A 15,633-nucleotide genomic window follows, 5' to 3' on the forward strand; every position below is an offset into this window, starting at 1 on the left:
CGTGGGGTCCTTGAGTTTCCTAAGGAAAGGCATCAGCTCCTCTGTTACCGGGGAAGCCTTTTTGCCTACAAACTTTCGGCCGTTTGCGAGTTGCCTAGTGCCAGTTGGGGCGCGACATTTCCCGGCGCTGATGGGCTGGTGTTTTGTTTTGTTTTTGGTGCGCCGGAGGCTACACCTGCTACGTCAGAAGGGAACTTGATATGACAGTATTTGACTTGGCCATTCCTGTTGAACAAATTCCCACTTTGCAACCGCTAGTGGGTTGGATGGAGTGGCTGGCATCTAAGGCTTGGAAAGACCGTCCAGACCCCAGATGCATACCCTTCGGACTCCTTATTCCATTTATTAAAGAAGGGCCAGGCCCTGGGTGGGGCGAGGGAGGCGCTCACACTTAGGGTCGTAGTAGTCTCGCCCACTTAAATTTTGCGCGCTCTCCTCTCGCTGGTCCCAGATTTGTATTAAATATTCCATTTTGTCTAAGATGTACTTTCGCAAGTGTGAAATGGCGTCCAAAACTACTTTTCAACCGTGACAATATAATGATTTATTCTTGAATGAGCGTCTCTGTGTACAACAGTTTGAACCTAGAGGGTTATCCGTTGATTATCTTCTGAAAAACAAAGTTGGTTCATGAAAAGTGGTGATAAGGTAATAAAAAATTACTTTTTTTCCTATTTAGTGTTCTTGCTTGTAGAGCATGAAAGCACTACTCAGCATTTACCAACAGTTAATCTTATGGCTAGAGAGAAAAAGGATTAAACTAAAACGACACCCTAGAATTTTCAAAGAAATTGGACTTTATAGGAATTACCTATTTTTTGTTCGAGTGGGTAATAACATAGATGAAAAAATAAAACACCTGTGTAAACAAGTATGTTAAAATATACCTCCGAACCTGTAGAAAAAGTTGGGAGCTGGGAACATTTTAAATGTTGGACAAACTGTTGTAATTTTATTTTATTTATTTTTTGGCCATGCTGCATGGCTTGTGGGAGTTCCCCGACCAGGGATCAAACCCCTGCCCCTGGCAGTGAGAGCACCTGAGTCCTAACCACTGGATCTCCAGGGAATTCCCTAAAATTACTTTTCATTTATTTTGTTTCTCCAGGTTTCTGTGCATACCAGGCATTCAACAGATAATTGAATATCTCTGACTTCCTGAATTTGTGCCCACAGTAAACTTTACTCAGGTTTGTAGCTCAGCTGGGTTCAAGCTAGTAAAATCAAATGTCATCATGTTCTTAAAGAGAGAGGTCACAATCTATGGACAGTGTAGACTTGTCTGCCCTAGCACGTTGGGACCAGATCTTGGAGCTGGTTTTTTTAATGGTAAATTTCATCTAGACTAAATAAAGCTGGGGCTTCCCTGGTGGTGCAGTGGTTTAGAATCCGCCTGACCATGCAGGGGACACGGGGTTCGAACCCTGGTCAGGGAAGATCTCACATGCCGAGGAGCTGCTGAGCCCGTGTGCCACAAATACTGAACCTGTGCTCTAGAGCTTGCACTCCACAACTACTGAAGCCCGCACACCTAGAGCCCATGCTCTGCAACAAGAGAAGCCACCATAATGAGAAGCCTGCGCACCGCAACGAAGAGTAGCCCCGGCTCGCCGCAACTGGAGAAAGCCCGCGCACAGCGACAAAGACCCAATGCAGACATAAATAAATAAATTAAATTTAAAAAAAACTAAATAAAGCTATATAGTTAACAAATATACACCTAAGAATTAGACTTTTATAGTGCTGCTTTTGATAGGGTTAGAGTAGGATAATTAGGTTAGAAATCTCACCAGGGGATTAAAGACAGAAAGGAAATTTTAACGGAGTTTGGGAGACTATTGTAAGCTAATGACCACTCAAGAAAAGAATCCAGTTATCTAGCAACAATCTACTCTTAACTTGAAGGAAGACCAGATGCATCCAAGTGCCAGGCACACTCAAGCCACAAACCCTGATAGTTAAAACACAAGACGATAGATAATGGAGTCTGAATCTTGTAACATAAAGTCAGGGAGTTAGTGGTCCTTAAAGGGTTGCATTTCTGCATGTAGCCAAGAAAGGAATATAGGTGAAAGGGGAAAGAAACTAGGTGAAAGGGGACATTATACCAAAACCTGAGATGAATGACCATATTTTAGTATACATTACCACCGTTTTGCTAATATATATTTGACTTAAATAGTTCCATGACCATCCCAATTAGACCATATAGGGTCAAAGGAGGAACTTACGATGTAAGCCTTTGAAACCTCTAGGGGGCTCCGAGGAGCTCCAGTTCTTTCTGTCTCATGGAAGAAAGAATTCAGAGAGGGGCAAAGTGATAGATAAGTGATTTATTAGAATAGGATGCTTGTGAGGCTTATAAGCAGGAGGGAGAGAGAGTGCTGCACCCTGAGAACTTAGCGGGCTATGGTTTTATAATCAAAGGAAGAGTTGGGCTTGGGGAAGACCACCATCTTCCTCATTCCTGAGTAGAGGTCACACTTTCATCATCAGTTCCTCCTCCATGTCGGCTGGGGGACTTTTCTTGTCCCTACATGGTCAAGCCAGGACTGTCATGGCACAATGGAAATAAGCAAAAAGGCAGTAACATATGCTAAAAATGGTTAAATCATTTCAGGTTTCAATATAACGTCACCCTTTCTTTCTTTATTATTTTTTTTGTGGTACGTGGGCCTCTCGCTGTTGTGGCGTCTCCCGTTGCGGAGCACATGCTCTGGACGCGCAGGCTCAGCGGCCATGGCTCACGGGCCCAGCTGCTCCGCGGCATGTGGAATCTTCCCGGACCGGGGCACGAACCCGCGTCCCCTGCACCCACAGGCAGACTCCCAGCCACTGCGCCATCAGGGAAGCCCATATATTTTTGTTTTTAATGTGCCCAGAGGAGCATGTCCTAGGAATCAATAACTTACTGAGCTCACTGGACAGGATGTGGGTCTCATACCACCATTGTTTTATTGTTTTGGGGCATGTCTCATGCTCCTGTTGCATGGTTTTATTGCTAAGCAAGACTGCTTGGTTTTGTGGTTAAGCAAACCTGCTTTCTTGAGTAATCATTAACTTACAGGGGTCTCTGATACTTTTTTATCTACTTACAATCCCTTAGTGGGATTAACTATTTAATTACCTACTTTGTTCCTTTACTCTGTCCCTATCACCTTGACATCTACCAAAAAGTGAGGAAGAAGGTGGTCTTCTCCCCTCCCCAGGTTTTGTTTGATTATAAAAATATAGCCCTCTTTGTTCTTGGGGCTGCCTTGCCTGCCTGTTTGTATCTCTCACAAGTGACCTATGTATGCTAATAAACTCACTCTTCACCTGCCACTTTGCCTTTTCTGCAAAGAGACAAAAGAACCTGAGCTTCAGTAAGTCCTATACTAGGTGAGTGGTTTCAATTAAGACAGTGGGTTCGAGGTCCCTCCTAAAGTCAGGGATCGTGGGTTCAAGTCCCATCTGAGATGGAGTGTGGTTTCCCTTTTCCCTGTTGACACTCTTTGATCATGTTTTATAGGTTGTGTTTCCACTATGATTTCCTAATTAATACCCAACTGCCCCTTCTTAGTATTGCCATGTCAGTTCAGAACTGCATTACTTCCCTCCAGAATTATTTCTTTTTTTTAAAAAAGAGAAAAATACTTTATTATTAATCAGAGAATAGTATATTAAAATGAGATAACATATTTACTTATAGATCTGCAAAGATCTATAAGTTAAACGAACATTTAAAACAAAAATTTATACTGTTAAAACAAACATTTATACTCATTGTTGGTAAGGAATAAACATTCTCACATACCTTTAAGGCATCTGCCAATTGTCAGAATTATTTCTAAACCTACCAGGTCTTCTTACTTCAGTACACTTATTCATTCATTTAATATTTATGGTGTTCTTGCTGTATGCCAGCACCTGTGCTAGATGTTTAAAAGGCAAAGGTGCTCTCCCTCCTCCACCGCTGCCGCCTCCTTCTTCTGCCACTCCTGGTGCTGCTTGTGTGCTCTTTTGATGTGGACCTGACACCTCTTTAGTGAATCGGCAGCTGAGGAGAATCTGGCGCTCGCCATGGCTGATGAAAAGCCCAAGGAAGGAGTCAAGACTGACAACAATGATCATATTAATTTGAAGGTGGCGGGGCAGGACCGTTCTGTGGTGCAGTTTAAGATTAAGAGTCATACACCACTTAGTAAACTATTGAAAGCCTATTGTGAACGACAGGGTATGTCAATGAGGCAGATCAGATTCCAATTTGATGGGCAGCCAATCAATGAAACAGACACACCTGCACAGTTGGAAATGGAGGCTGAAGATACAATTGATGTGTTCCAGCAGCTGACAGGAGGTGTCTGCTAAAAAGGGAACCTGCTACTTTACTCCAGAATTCTGTTCCTCCAGACCAAGAAGACATTCTCAATTAGAAAACCGCAATTTGGTTCCACCACATTCTGACTACTACAGTATAGTTTTCTCTATTCTTTCATTTTCCCCTTCCCGCTTCCTTTATTGTACATAAAGTAACTGGTGTACGTGCACAAGCATAGTGCATTTTTTTTTTAAGTAAATGGCCAATGGTATGTTTTGTTTTTGTTTCCTTTCTGCGGTACGCGGGCTTCTCACTGTTGTGGCCTCTCCTGTTGCGGAGCGCAGGCTCAGCGGCCATGGCTCACGGGCCCAGCCGCTCCACGGCATGTGGGATCTTCCCGGACTGGGGCATGAACCCGTGTCCCCTGCATCGGCAGGCGGACTCTCAACCATTGCGCCACCAGGGAAGCCCGCGAAGCCCGCCAATGGTATGTTTTGACCGACATCTAATGGAGATGGGTTGGGGAAAAATACTGGTTCTATGAAAATACCCCCTTTTCTCCATTAGTGGCATGCTCATTCAGTTCTTGCCTTTATATTTCAGTAAGTTATTTTGCTCTCACTGTTTAACAAAAAAAGAACAACATAAAAATCCTTGCATACCTTGTTCGATGGGAGAATTTTAATGCTTTTCATTTATCATTGTAAAACCAAGGACAATTTTATAACTTTTTTGTATGTAGCTGTTACAAGTAGGGCAATGTCTTTAAATTACTCTAAAAGAAATGAATCCTGGACAATTTTCCCTTCAAGTCAAGAGTCTTGTGGTTTAAATAAACTTCTTGTTCAAAAAAAAAAAAAGGCAAAGATGAGTTTACATTGTTTAGAAGAGACAAATAAACCAATAATTATACTATAATGGGAGAAATGTTAGATGAGAACGTTAGATGAGTATAAAGCAGCCAGATGATGAAAACAATTTTTTTTGCTAAACTAAGGCTTTTTAACATTATCCTGAAAATTCTGGAACACGATTGAAAATGTTCAAGCAGGGGATAAAATTTAGACCTGTTTAAGAAAGGCTACTGTGGTCAGTGAAGGGATTAATTTGCAGTTAAAGCAAGCCTAGAGGCAGCAATACCAGTTACGAGGCTAATACAATAATCCACCATTCACACTGTTGCCAAATTAAATTTTCAAAGGTGTCTCTCATCACAGAATCCTAAAATGTTGAGCTGAAACATAATTTACAGGTATTCTAATTCAGTTCTCTCATTTTATAAGAGGGGAATGGAAGCTGAAAAGAGTAAAGGGATTTGCCTGTGACCTCATAGATAGTCATTGTTCGAACAAATAGTACTGGAACTTAAGTCTCATATGTTGTGCTTAATTCTTCCCAAAAATCTTCATGGATTTCCACTCCACAATTTAATTAAATACAGTTACCCAAAGCCTTGTCTCTTTTCCCCTCAGAATCCAGGTCCTATTACCTAGATGGACAAATCTCCCCAGAGGAGTCTCTATGGTTTTCAGTTCCCTCTTCGTTCCTGATCTTTGGGATTCCCTGGAGCTCAACTCTGCATTTTATTTATTTATTTTTAGTTAAAAGGAAGCTTTTATTAACAGGAAAGTTTTTCTTAATTCATATAAGATCCATCTTTAATATTAAATAGGATAATATACTCCATAGTCCGACTCTAATTCTAACCCATGAACACTTTATTCCAGTTTAGTCCTCTCAGATGCTTGCTATGTTATTTATATTTTAACAGGTAAAAGCCATTAACTACTAGCTACTTCACTAAAAGTAACTACATTGGAAAATGAAAATTTATAGAATTTTGTCATTAGATCAGAGTAAAAAAATCAAACAGGATAAAATTTTGTTTAGAAATCTTTATCATTAGGGTATTCTTACACTTTTCAGAACAAGTATAATTTTCAGAAATTATACAAGGCAACTTATTAAATATCAATATTTAGCAATGTTTTGTTTAGTTGAAATGTTATTTTAATTGTAAAAACCATCTCCGGTTACAAAAAAAATCAAAAATCTTATTGGCTTTAACTTGCTTTTACAAACGTCCTAAGAAGTCTCAAGCTAAACAATATTTTAAGTCGAAAAACAATAATTTTCAAATAGTTTGTTATACTATTTTTGTGGTTTATGTACATATATTAACTGGTTTCTTTTATAGGAAACCTGACTAGAAGTTTATCACTTTAAGTACTGTGAAATAAAGGCAAGAGCTCATCACCTTTTAACAAAAATACTCTGTATGCAACAATTCCCAGTATCAAAGATATTCTTATTTATTTAGTGGTGGATAATTAATTGCCTGCTACAAAATACAAAACAAAATACATTTACTGGATTAGATTTCACATTGCAGCTGCCCTCTGGCATCCAAAGCAAGGGTTTCCATAAATAAAAGCTGCAAAGCAATTCACCTACTGGTTAGTTTAGGTCAATGATTTTTTTCACCCTATTATTCTTTTTTCTTCTCCACGGCCCCCATCCCCTGCAGGGACACGGTATTATTAAAAACATTAAGTCCCTGGAATTTATGCATCAGAGCAAGACATCATTTGAGTAATTTCAAATGATGTACAGCTCTTCATGTAAAAAAAGATGTTTTGTGGTCATAATTCACTTCAAAAAGTAATTAGATTCAAATAACCTGGCATATCATGCTTTAGCAATTACAGAACCATGATTTTGACACATGGCAATTTATAAGTTAGGCAAATGTGAAATGCTAAAAGATGTGAACAGCTGTTCTTCTGTTTAAGTTTAGAGTGCTGCAAAATTCTGGCAATGACTTTTTCAGTTAACATGACCAGCCCACGATACAGCATACTAAGTCATAAAGTACAAATCCAAGGAAGGTAATACCTTTACTAAGTTACAAAACTTTGGCAAACCAATACAGTACTCTTTAACACAGTAAAGTATATTTTTGTTGGCGTCATTTATTACTTTTGTGATAGTTTTTACTCCAAAAATGTTAAGTACCAAATTAAAACATTGTGATTTTTAATGGTGGTTTATAGCAGAGCAAATTATTTTATACAATCAATGTCTTTTTAAAACTATACAGTTTCTCCTTTAAAAGTGAGTTCCCTCATGCAAGTTCTACAAGTTTATTGCAGCAGGGTAGTCGTGGGTATGTAAGAGGTGGCTCTGCTTGGTTCTGGGGTTGGTCCAAAACTAGGTAGAGTTCCAATGCATGAAAAGCTTTAAAATTCTACCTTAAGGAGGTTTAATCAGCCAATATCAATTTTCAAGTGCTTTTCAAAAATTGTTAAATTGTTACATAAATACTGGAATCCTCAAAATCAGGCAGTCATTTCAGACAACACTAATTTCAGCCGATCCCTTTTATTTAGAAACACTGCAGCTCTTGGCTTTGATCAAGTCAAATAGTCTTTCTTCAGCTTATCAAAAAACAAAATTCTACCGAAAATATAGTTGTATTTTTATTTATTTATTTTTAAAAATTAATTTATTTTATTTATTTATTTTTGGTTGCGTTGGGTCTTCGTTGCTGTGCGCGAGCTTTCTCTAGTTGTATTGATCAGCTTCTCATTGCGGTGGCTTCTCTTGTTGCAGAGCACCAGGCTCTAGGCGCACAGGCTTCAGTAGTTGTGGCGCGTGGGCTCAGTAGCTGTGGCTCGCGGGCCCTAGGGCACAGGATCAAGTAGTATGTGGCGCCCAGGCTTAGTTGTTCTGTGGCATGTGGAATCTTCCCGGACTAGGGCTCGAACCCGTGTCTTCTGCATTGGCAGGCGGATTCTCAACCACTGCGCCACCAGGGAAGACCTGTATTTTTTTAAAATAACAAATAAATATACTGTCAGCTTGTAGAGACCTGGGGAACTGGGTGTTGTTTATCAACTTTCATTATGATTTCTTCACAAATGCTGCTGCCGCTGTTGGTGTCCTTATGCTCCCTCTTGCCGAAGCCGTCAATCCCTCAATTTCAGCATTTAATTTATGTATTACCCACTCCATTTGCTTCTCGGCCTTTATTAGCATTTGACGGTATCGTACTTGCCATCAGTCCTTCGAGGTTAACTGCTGAGACTGACTTCTTTCATGGTAATTATGGCTTCTTGAGTCAAAACAGTTTTTTCTGGGTCTTGAGGCAGTGGTTTGTATATGTCTCTCATCTACTGAAACCATATTTGTAGATGAAATATTAGTAGATTTAATTTCCTTTGTTTTCTCTACGGGATCCACTACAGAATGTTCTTGCATATATGTTTTGGTTCTTGCTGTAACAATAAGAGATTTCACAATGAAGGCCGTCCCCACTCTGTGCTGAGAAGTCTATGGCTGTGCAGTTTTCCAGAGGGATCTATGTGTCTGTCCAATGCATCGACTCCAAACACACTCGGATTCATAGGGTTTGGGTATTTCTGCATTGCAGCTGTTGTAACAGTTTCCCATGGGTGGTCAAAGACGTGCTCCGACGTCCAGATCTTCATGGTGCCGGCGGCCCGCGCGGTGTCCGGGTGTCGGCAAAGAAGCCACTCTTGCCCCCGCCCCGCCTCTCAGCCGCCAACTCTGCATTTTAAAACATACCATATTTCTTCTAACAAGTTTGGGTGTTCACAGCAAGAGGAATCTTAGGTTATCTTGTCCAAAATAATTGCTATATGATTACTTATTTAATGCCTGTATTTACTGCTAGACTACAAGCTTCCTGGACAGGTTCTGAGTCACTACTGTTACATGCAATATCTAGCATAGTGTTCACATATAGTAGGTACTCAATGCATATTTGTAGAAAGAATGAATGAGTAAATGACTATCTAAATATTCATTCAACAAATGTTTATGAGAGCCTACATTGTACCAGAATAGAGTAAGCTTACCGATGATTATGCATTTGGTTAATATTTCTTGAGTTAGAGTGAGTAGCTAGCCATTTGGGAGAGAGGGAAACTGGATTTCTCCCTTACTCCTGGGGGATGGTGATATAAATTTTAGGTGGATTCAAGATTTAAAATGAAAACCAAAAATGTAACAGTACAACAAGAAAACACAGTAGAATGTGTTTAGAATTTTGACACAAAACCTAAAAGTAGTGACCTAACAATCTGATAAATTTTCATACATAAACTTTAAAACTTTTTGCATGGAAGAATACCTGGAACATAAACATAGAAATAAATAAGAATCTGGTGTTGTAGTGACTAGAATAACTTTGCAACCAACATGAAAAGTCAAAGGGCTAATTTTCTTCCATGTAAATATTTACAAATATACAAACTACAGCCCAGCAGCACATTAGCAAAGCGGGTTGTAGACTGGAAGGAGAAGTTCTCAGATAAAGATACATGGCTGGCTTATAAACATAGCAAAACATGTTCTGCAGCATCGAAATTCAAATTGAAACAACACTTGCCATTTTTAGGCTATCAGAAGGACAAATATAAAAAAGTTTGCTAATTCACACTGTTGGGGGAGTGTGGAAAAACAGATATTTTCTATGGGTATTTGGTTGAATTGTTATGATTTCTATAGATGGCATATTGGTAATCTCTATCAAAAATTTAAAAGTTCATATTCTTTTGCCTCACAGTCCCATTTCCAGAATTTTATTTTACAGACATACTTTATAATATAGATATACTATGTAGATATAGATATAATTTAAGTATGCAAAGGAATGTTCAAAGATGTTCCAATTTCACTTCATTCCCTATTTTTGCTATATATTTCTCCATAGCATTTATACTCTTCTAAGATGCTTTATGATCTATTTGTATGATCTATCTGTACAAACAGAATCATACCATTGGGTATGGTATGCTTCTGTTTGTATAAATGAAAATAAATGTAGTAAATATATATAAATACAAACATATGTATATGGACACATTTATACATATGTATGTATACATGCATAGATATGCACATATACTTCTGTGAGTGGATGAGTAGATAGGTAGATAGATAGCTACACTTATTTCTTTAAAGATCCTGATAACATGTGTGTTTGGACAGGGAGACTGGAGAAATAGGGGTCTGGGTTGGATAAAAACTTACTTTTAAAAATACACTTTACGGGCTTCACTGGTGGCGCAGTGGTTGAGAGTCCACCTGCCGATGCAGGGGACGCGGGTTCGTGCCCCGGTCCGCGAAGATCCCATATGCTGCGGAGCGGCTGAGCCTGTGAGCTATAGCCGCTGAGCCTGTGCGTCCAGATCCTGTTTCCCACAACGGGAGAGGCCACAACAGTGAGAGGCCCGTGTACTGCTAAAAAAAATAAATAAATAAATAAAATTCTGTATGTATAACAACATTGTTAATCAACTGTACTCCAATATAAAATAAAAAGTTAAAAAATATACTTTATGTATCTGTGTTTTGCTTTAGAGTATACAATTAATTAAAATATCAACATCTGTTGAAATGAATATATATGTATAAGTTCTGAAATTGAAGATAGCTCAAGGGAGATGTATGTCTTTAAATGACAAATTATGGATGTAGAATCACAAATAATTGTGAGAATAACTTAAGGAAGAAAATAGGAGATATCTGAATAATGGTGTCTTAACATGCAGTCATTCCAATGTGCTTAAATTCCAAAATAATATCTATACTCTGTCCCATTAGAATGTGTCAGTCTTATAAGTATTACTTTTATTTTTTTCCAAAAGAAAATATTAATAGGGGTTATCTGGGCTAGGAGATTATAGCACATTTCTTCTCCTTTGTATTTTATTGTATTTAAGAAAGGAAAAAAAGAAAGAAAGACAGAAAGAAGGAAAAGAAAGAAAGAAAGAGAACTCAGTATGTATTATATTAGGGGGAAATATGTTTTAAAAGAAGAATTTAAAAGCCAAATACAGAAGAGTAATAGGAATCTGTAAGAAGAATATAGGATTAAGCTAAAAGCTCTTTACAAACATTGGGTTAAAATGGACTTTTAAAACTGTATGCTCAGCTTTTTTTTTTTTTTTTTTTTCGCGGTCCTCTCACTGTTGTGGCCTCTCCCGTTGCGGAGCACAGGCTCCGGACGCACAGGCTCAGCGGCCATGGCTCACGGGCCCAGCCGCTCCGCGGCATGTGGGATCTTCCCGGACCGGGGCACAAACACGTGTCCCCTGCATCGGCAGGCGGACTCTCAACCACTGCGCCACCAGGGAAGCCCAAAACTGTATGCTCAGCTTTTTTATTGAAAAAGAAATTGATAATACCATCGGTGGAGATAGACGGTGCTACATTATCTTAAGACTGAGCAGGAAGTACAGCTTCTCAACTCCAGTTTTGTAATATCTCCATCAAGAAGAATAACTTTCAAGACCAGAAAAAACATTAAGAACTACTTGAATATCAAGATAGTTTAAGAGATTGTTACTGTTCAAGTGTAACTAATTGCTTCTTGTTTGTCTTTTCTTCCCCCCACTTTTAAATGAGTTCACTTCTTTTGGCCCAGAGGATTATATATCAGAGTATTGAAAATATTTATGGAATTGATCTCAGAACCATTGTAATCTTCTAAAAATTACAGAGACCAATTGGGAAAGGTCTGAGAAGGCTATAGGTGGGAAATGTTTGATTAGCTTTGGAGAGGCACATGGATTTTGGAAACTACACATCTATGACTGATATAAATTCCAGGCAAACTGTAGAAGCTTGACATTGGACCCTTCACAATCAGGCTTTAAGTTAAAATACCCTTTCAGTCATCTATCACTAGGTCTTTTGTGCATCCTCCTCTCTAGTTACACAAGATTGTTCATCCTCTCCAAGCTTTTTCCAACTCCATTCTTGGGCTCAAACTCCTCCTCTCACTATGCATTCTCTTCCATCAAGTGCCGCCGGTAAAAACCCCACTCTTCACTTAAGGTCTACTTCAAAGGCCCCTCAAATGAACCTCAGGCTGGAATGAATCTCTTTCTTCTTTGCTCCTTTTGTGTTCTATGAGCAACATGTATCATCTAATGCAATTGTCCTACTAACTTAGTTGTATACATATCATTGAGTTGTAAAAGTTGAAAGTGAAAACAAAAAAGTTGAAACTGGAAAGAAGGGCTCTGAGATAATCCTATTTTCCTCACTCTATTTGTTTTGAGGGCAGGATCAAGTCATATCTGGTTTTTAAATCTCTGGCTTGACTCCTTCCTTTATCATCTTGTTTTCGACCAAAAACAATCAAAAACAAAAAACAACAAAGGAGAGTTCCTGTGTAAAGTTTCCCGCATTATTGCACCCTGTGGTACATTTTATAGATCTAGTTAAAGCTTTGATATCAGAGCCATGTACAATTTTAGGTTTATCTAAAGACATTATAAATAACCATGTGGATTTTAGGGACATTTTTCAGATTATTAGATGGCATTTGGTTTTCACTAGTTATTTTATTACCAAATCATCTGGTCAAAGCAACATATATTGGGCATTTACTTGCTTCTTACTTTAAACTTAACTAACTACATTTAAATATTAAATTAAACACACTAAGTCGTGTCATTCTTCTGGAATGGTGTAGGTGTATTTCTAGGAGCAGTGTGTCAATTTAAAAAAGTTTGAAAACGTATTTTGTCTCACAAAACGGGAACTCCTACCGTTGACTCCTAGTTATTACAGTTGATTTTAAGTTATTTTATAAGTTTACCCCAGTAGGTGTCAGTACTGAGTTAAGGCAAAAATCCTTTTTCCAAGTGTAAAATTTTAATTAAATCAATGTAAAAGGTTCAGACGATGATGAAGAGACGGTATAATAGTGACATCATTTATTTCTAGAGGGTTCAAAACTCATTTCTGGGGGTTCAAAAGAGACGGGGTCTCGCTATGTTGCCCAGGCTGGAGTGCAGTGGCTATTCACAGGCGCGATCCCACTACTGATCAGCACGGGAGTTTTGACCTGCTCCGTTTCCGACCTGGGCCGGTTCACCCCTCCTTAGGCAACCTGGTGGTCCCCCGCTCCCGGGAGGTCACCATATTGATGCCGAACTTAGTGCGGACACCCGATCGGCATAGCGCACTACAGCCCAGAACTCCTGGACTCAAGCGATCCTCCTGCCTCAGCCTCCCGAGTAGCTGGGACTACAGGCACGCGCCACCGCGCCCGGCGGCGAGAACCAGCGAAAGAGAAAACTAGAGGCTGAGGTGTGGTGACGTCATCAGCTGTGCCCGCCTAGATTATTTCCAAGCTTCCTCTTCACACCAGCGTAACAGCGTAGCCACACTGCGCACGCGTCCTTTGTCAGCACTGCCTTCTGGGTAAGCTGTCTGAAAATTTTGAAGAGCGCCTGCGTGCGTTCCGTCTTTCCTTTTGCCTTGTTGCAGCCAAGGAAGCAACATGGGGCACCAGCAGCTTTACTGGAGCCATCCGAGAAAATTCGGCCAGGGTTCTCGTTCTTGGTGAGAAACAATGTAGCTTCAGGGAAGGGTTGCTCTGGGGCGCGACGCTGCTTGAAATGTACTGTGGAGGAGCCCGCGGGCGGCGCGGCGTGGGGAGACGGAATCGTAGCTGTGTCTGCCGCCATTACAGGCCTGTGATGGGTCCGTGGAGACCGGCAGGCAGTGCGGGTGGTGGCCTCCCGAGTGCCGAATACTTTACTTTCTGCGACTTGGGGTAACGTCATCTCTTTCCTTGCAGCCGCGTCTGCTCAAACCGGCACGGTCTGATCCGGAAATACGGCCTCAATATGTGCCGCCAGTGTTTCCGCCAGTACGCGAAAGACATCGGCTTCATTAAGGTACGGCCGTCGACGCCGTGCTCTCCTGTGTCCGTGAGGGGCCGACGAACGGGTAGTTCGTGGTGTGGGCATTTGACCAACGCCGCTTTCCGCTTGTAGCTAGCAGGGCCCTTCCTTGGTAGCGTATGACACTGTTGAGAGAGTTTTGGCAGTCACGTTAATAGAATGGAGGTGGAGGTGAAGGCCTTAAAAGTAGACTTTCTCATTCCTTTTTACCCACTTCTGACAGTTTTAGGTGCTATGTATAATGTTGCATAAAATTACTTTTCAGGAACAATTAAATACTAAATGTCTAATCGTATTTAGCTAATTTTAGCAGAATACATATGTTGTCCGCTGTCCTGAAATGTTGGATAGGGCCGTGCAGTGGAATGAGCTTGAGGTTTGGGGCCAGGTAGACCTTTTTAGGATTCAGAGATCTGAATCCTAGTCGTGTGACTTTGGTCAAGTCACTCAAAGCTAAGTATTTGCCTGTGAAAAATAAATGTCAGGGTTGTTGTAGAAATTAATGTATATATGAAGCTTTCTTGGCTCCTAAAAATCGCTTAAATGCTAGAAGTGAAAACTAATTCCTTATTGGCCCTTTGAGATACAAAAGAACAGTCACTACCTTTTTATTCATAATTAGAGCTCAAAAATATCGAGTAGAACGTATTTTTTAAAATTAGGTGTCTTTATGTTTTAGTGTTACAGTGGATATAAGTTGTTTAATGTGAGATTTCTGTGACAGGAACAAAGTATCTTAAACTTTTGGCTTTGACCAAATACTTAAGAGTATGTTTAGTATTACTTTGTGGAAGTTCAGATAACTTAGTTGGAGGTAGTAGATCAGAGAATGGCCCCAAACCCGGTAATTTTGTGTCCCATTTTTCAGAGGTTAAGATTAAATGAGTTAATTTATGAACGGCTCCTTAGAATAGTGGTAGAATTTGCTGCCTACTTAATGACCATCCTGAGCTTTTGGTAAAGATCATTTTATGTAGTAGTGTTTTTCTAGCGGGAAATGTCTTTGATGGTAGAAGTGGGTATACCAGTATTAAAACTCACTGTCTAAAATATAATTGTTGAGATTTTTGGAGCAGTTTGTAGTAGGTGTTCAGTAAATATTTAAGTTCTTTAGATTGCCATAACTAGTTGGGGTGGTCAGATTTCCAGTTTAAACCTTATTCTATAATGAGCCCTTTTTTTCCCTGAGAATGAAATGGATATTTAAAGCGTTATGCATTAATTCATTTCCTATCTGCCTTTTTTTTTTGCAGTTGGACTAAGTGTGAACTTCTTGAATGGGTCATCACGCATATCTACCTTCCTCAGAAACAATACTAACTCTTTGTATATAAAATAAAAAATTTAAAACTTCAGTTATGAATGTTTTTCATGTGAATGTAATAGCCAATTGTTCATAGAAATCTTTTAAAAATTATCTTCAGTGGATTCGTCTTCACAATATGTGTCTTATTTTCCTTCAGCTATATAAAAGTATTCTTGCTGGACTCTGGTAAATCCCAGTTTTATTTTTATACTTAACATCTTTTGTTCCATGAAGTGCCCACTATATATAGGAGCATCCAGCATATAACCTGAGACAAATTGTCTTTTGAGTAGTTGACT

The 15,633-nt window shown here is 39.5% G+C and overlaps 1 protein-coding gene and 2 pseudogenes across 1 annotated transcript; 2 read left to right on the plus strand and 1 right to left on the minus strand.

Moving 5' to 3' along the window:
* The first annotated feature begins 4,047 nt into the window (after positions 1-4,047).
* LOC101329217 (small ubiquitin-related modifier 2 pseudogene) lies at positions 4,048-4,532 on the plus strand (annotated as a pseudogene).
* Positions 4,533-8,203: 3,671 nt separating this feature from the next.
* On the minus strand, positions 8,204-8,831 carry LOC101330382 (PRELI domain containing protein 3B pseudogene; annotated as a pseudogene).
* A 4,693-nt stretch (positions 8,832-13,524) lies between these two features.
* On the plus strand, positions 13,525-15,383 carry RPS29 (ribosomal protein S29). Its single transcript, XM_004313239.4, has 3 exons — positions 13,525-13,684; positions 13,923-14,022; positions 15,282-15,383. The coding sequence occupies exons 1-3, from the start codon at positions 13,623-13,625 to the stop codon at positions 15,288-15,290; spliced, it is 171 nt and encodes a 56-aa protein (XP_004313287.1). The 5' UTR covers positions 13,525-13,622; the 3' UTR covers positions 15,291-15,383.
* The last annotated feature ends 250 nt before the right edge of the window (positions 15,384-15,633 follow it).

The sequence above is a fragment of the Tursiops truncatus genome, chromosome 2 (assembly GCF_011762595.2).
Source record: "Tursiops truncatus isolate mTurTru1 chromosome 2, mTurTru1.mat.Y, whole genome shotgun sequence".
NCBI lineage: Eukaryota > Metazoa > Chordata > Mammalia > Artiodactyla > Delphinidae > Tursiops > Tursiops truncatus.

Bases quoted from the DNA above. Each gene is read 5' to 3' on its own strand.
- RPS29 (XM_004313239.4), top strand. From the start codon at position 13,623: ATGGGGCACCAGCAGCTTTACTGGAGCCATCCGAGAAAATTCGGCCAG. The intron at 13,685-13,922 runs GTGAGAAACAAT...CTTTCCTTGCAG, and splicing joins GGCCAGGGTTCTCGTTCTTG to CCGCGTCTGCTCAAACCGGC.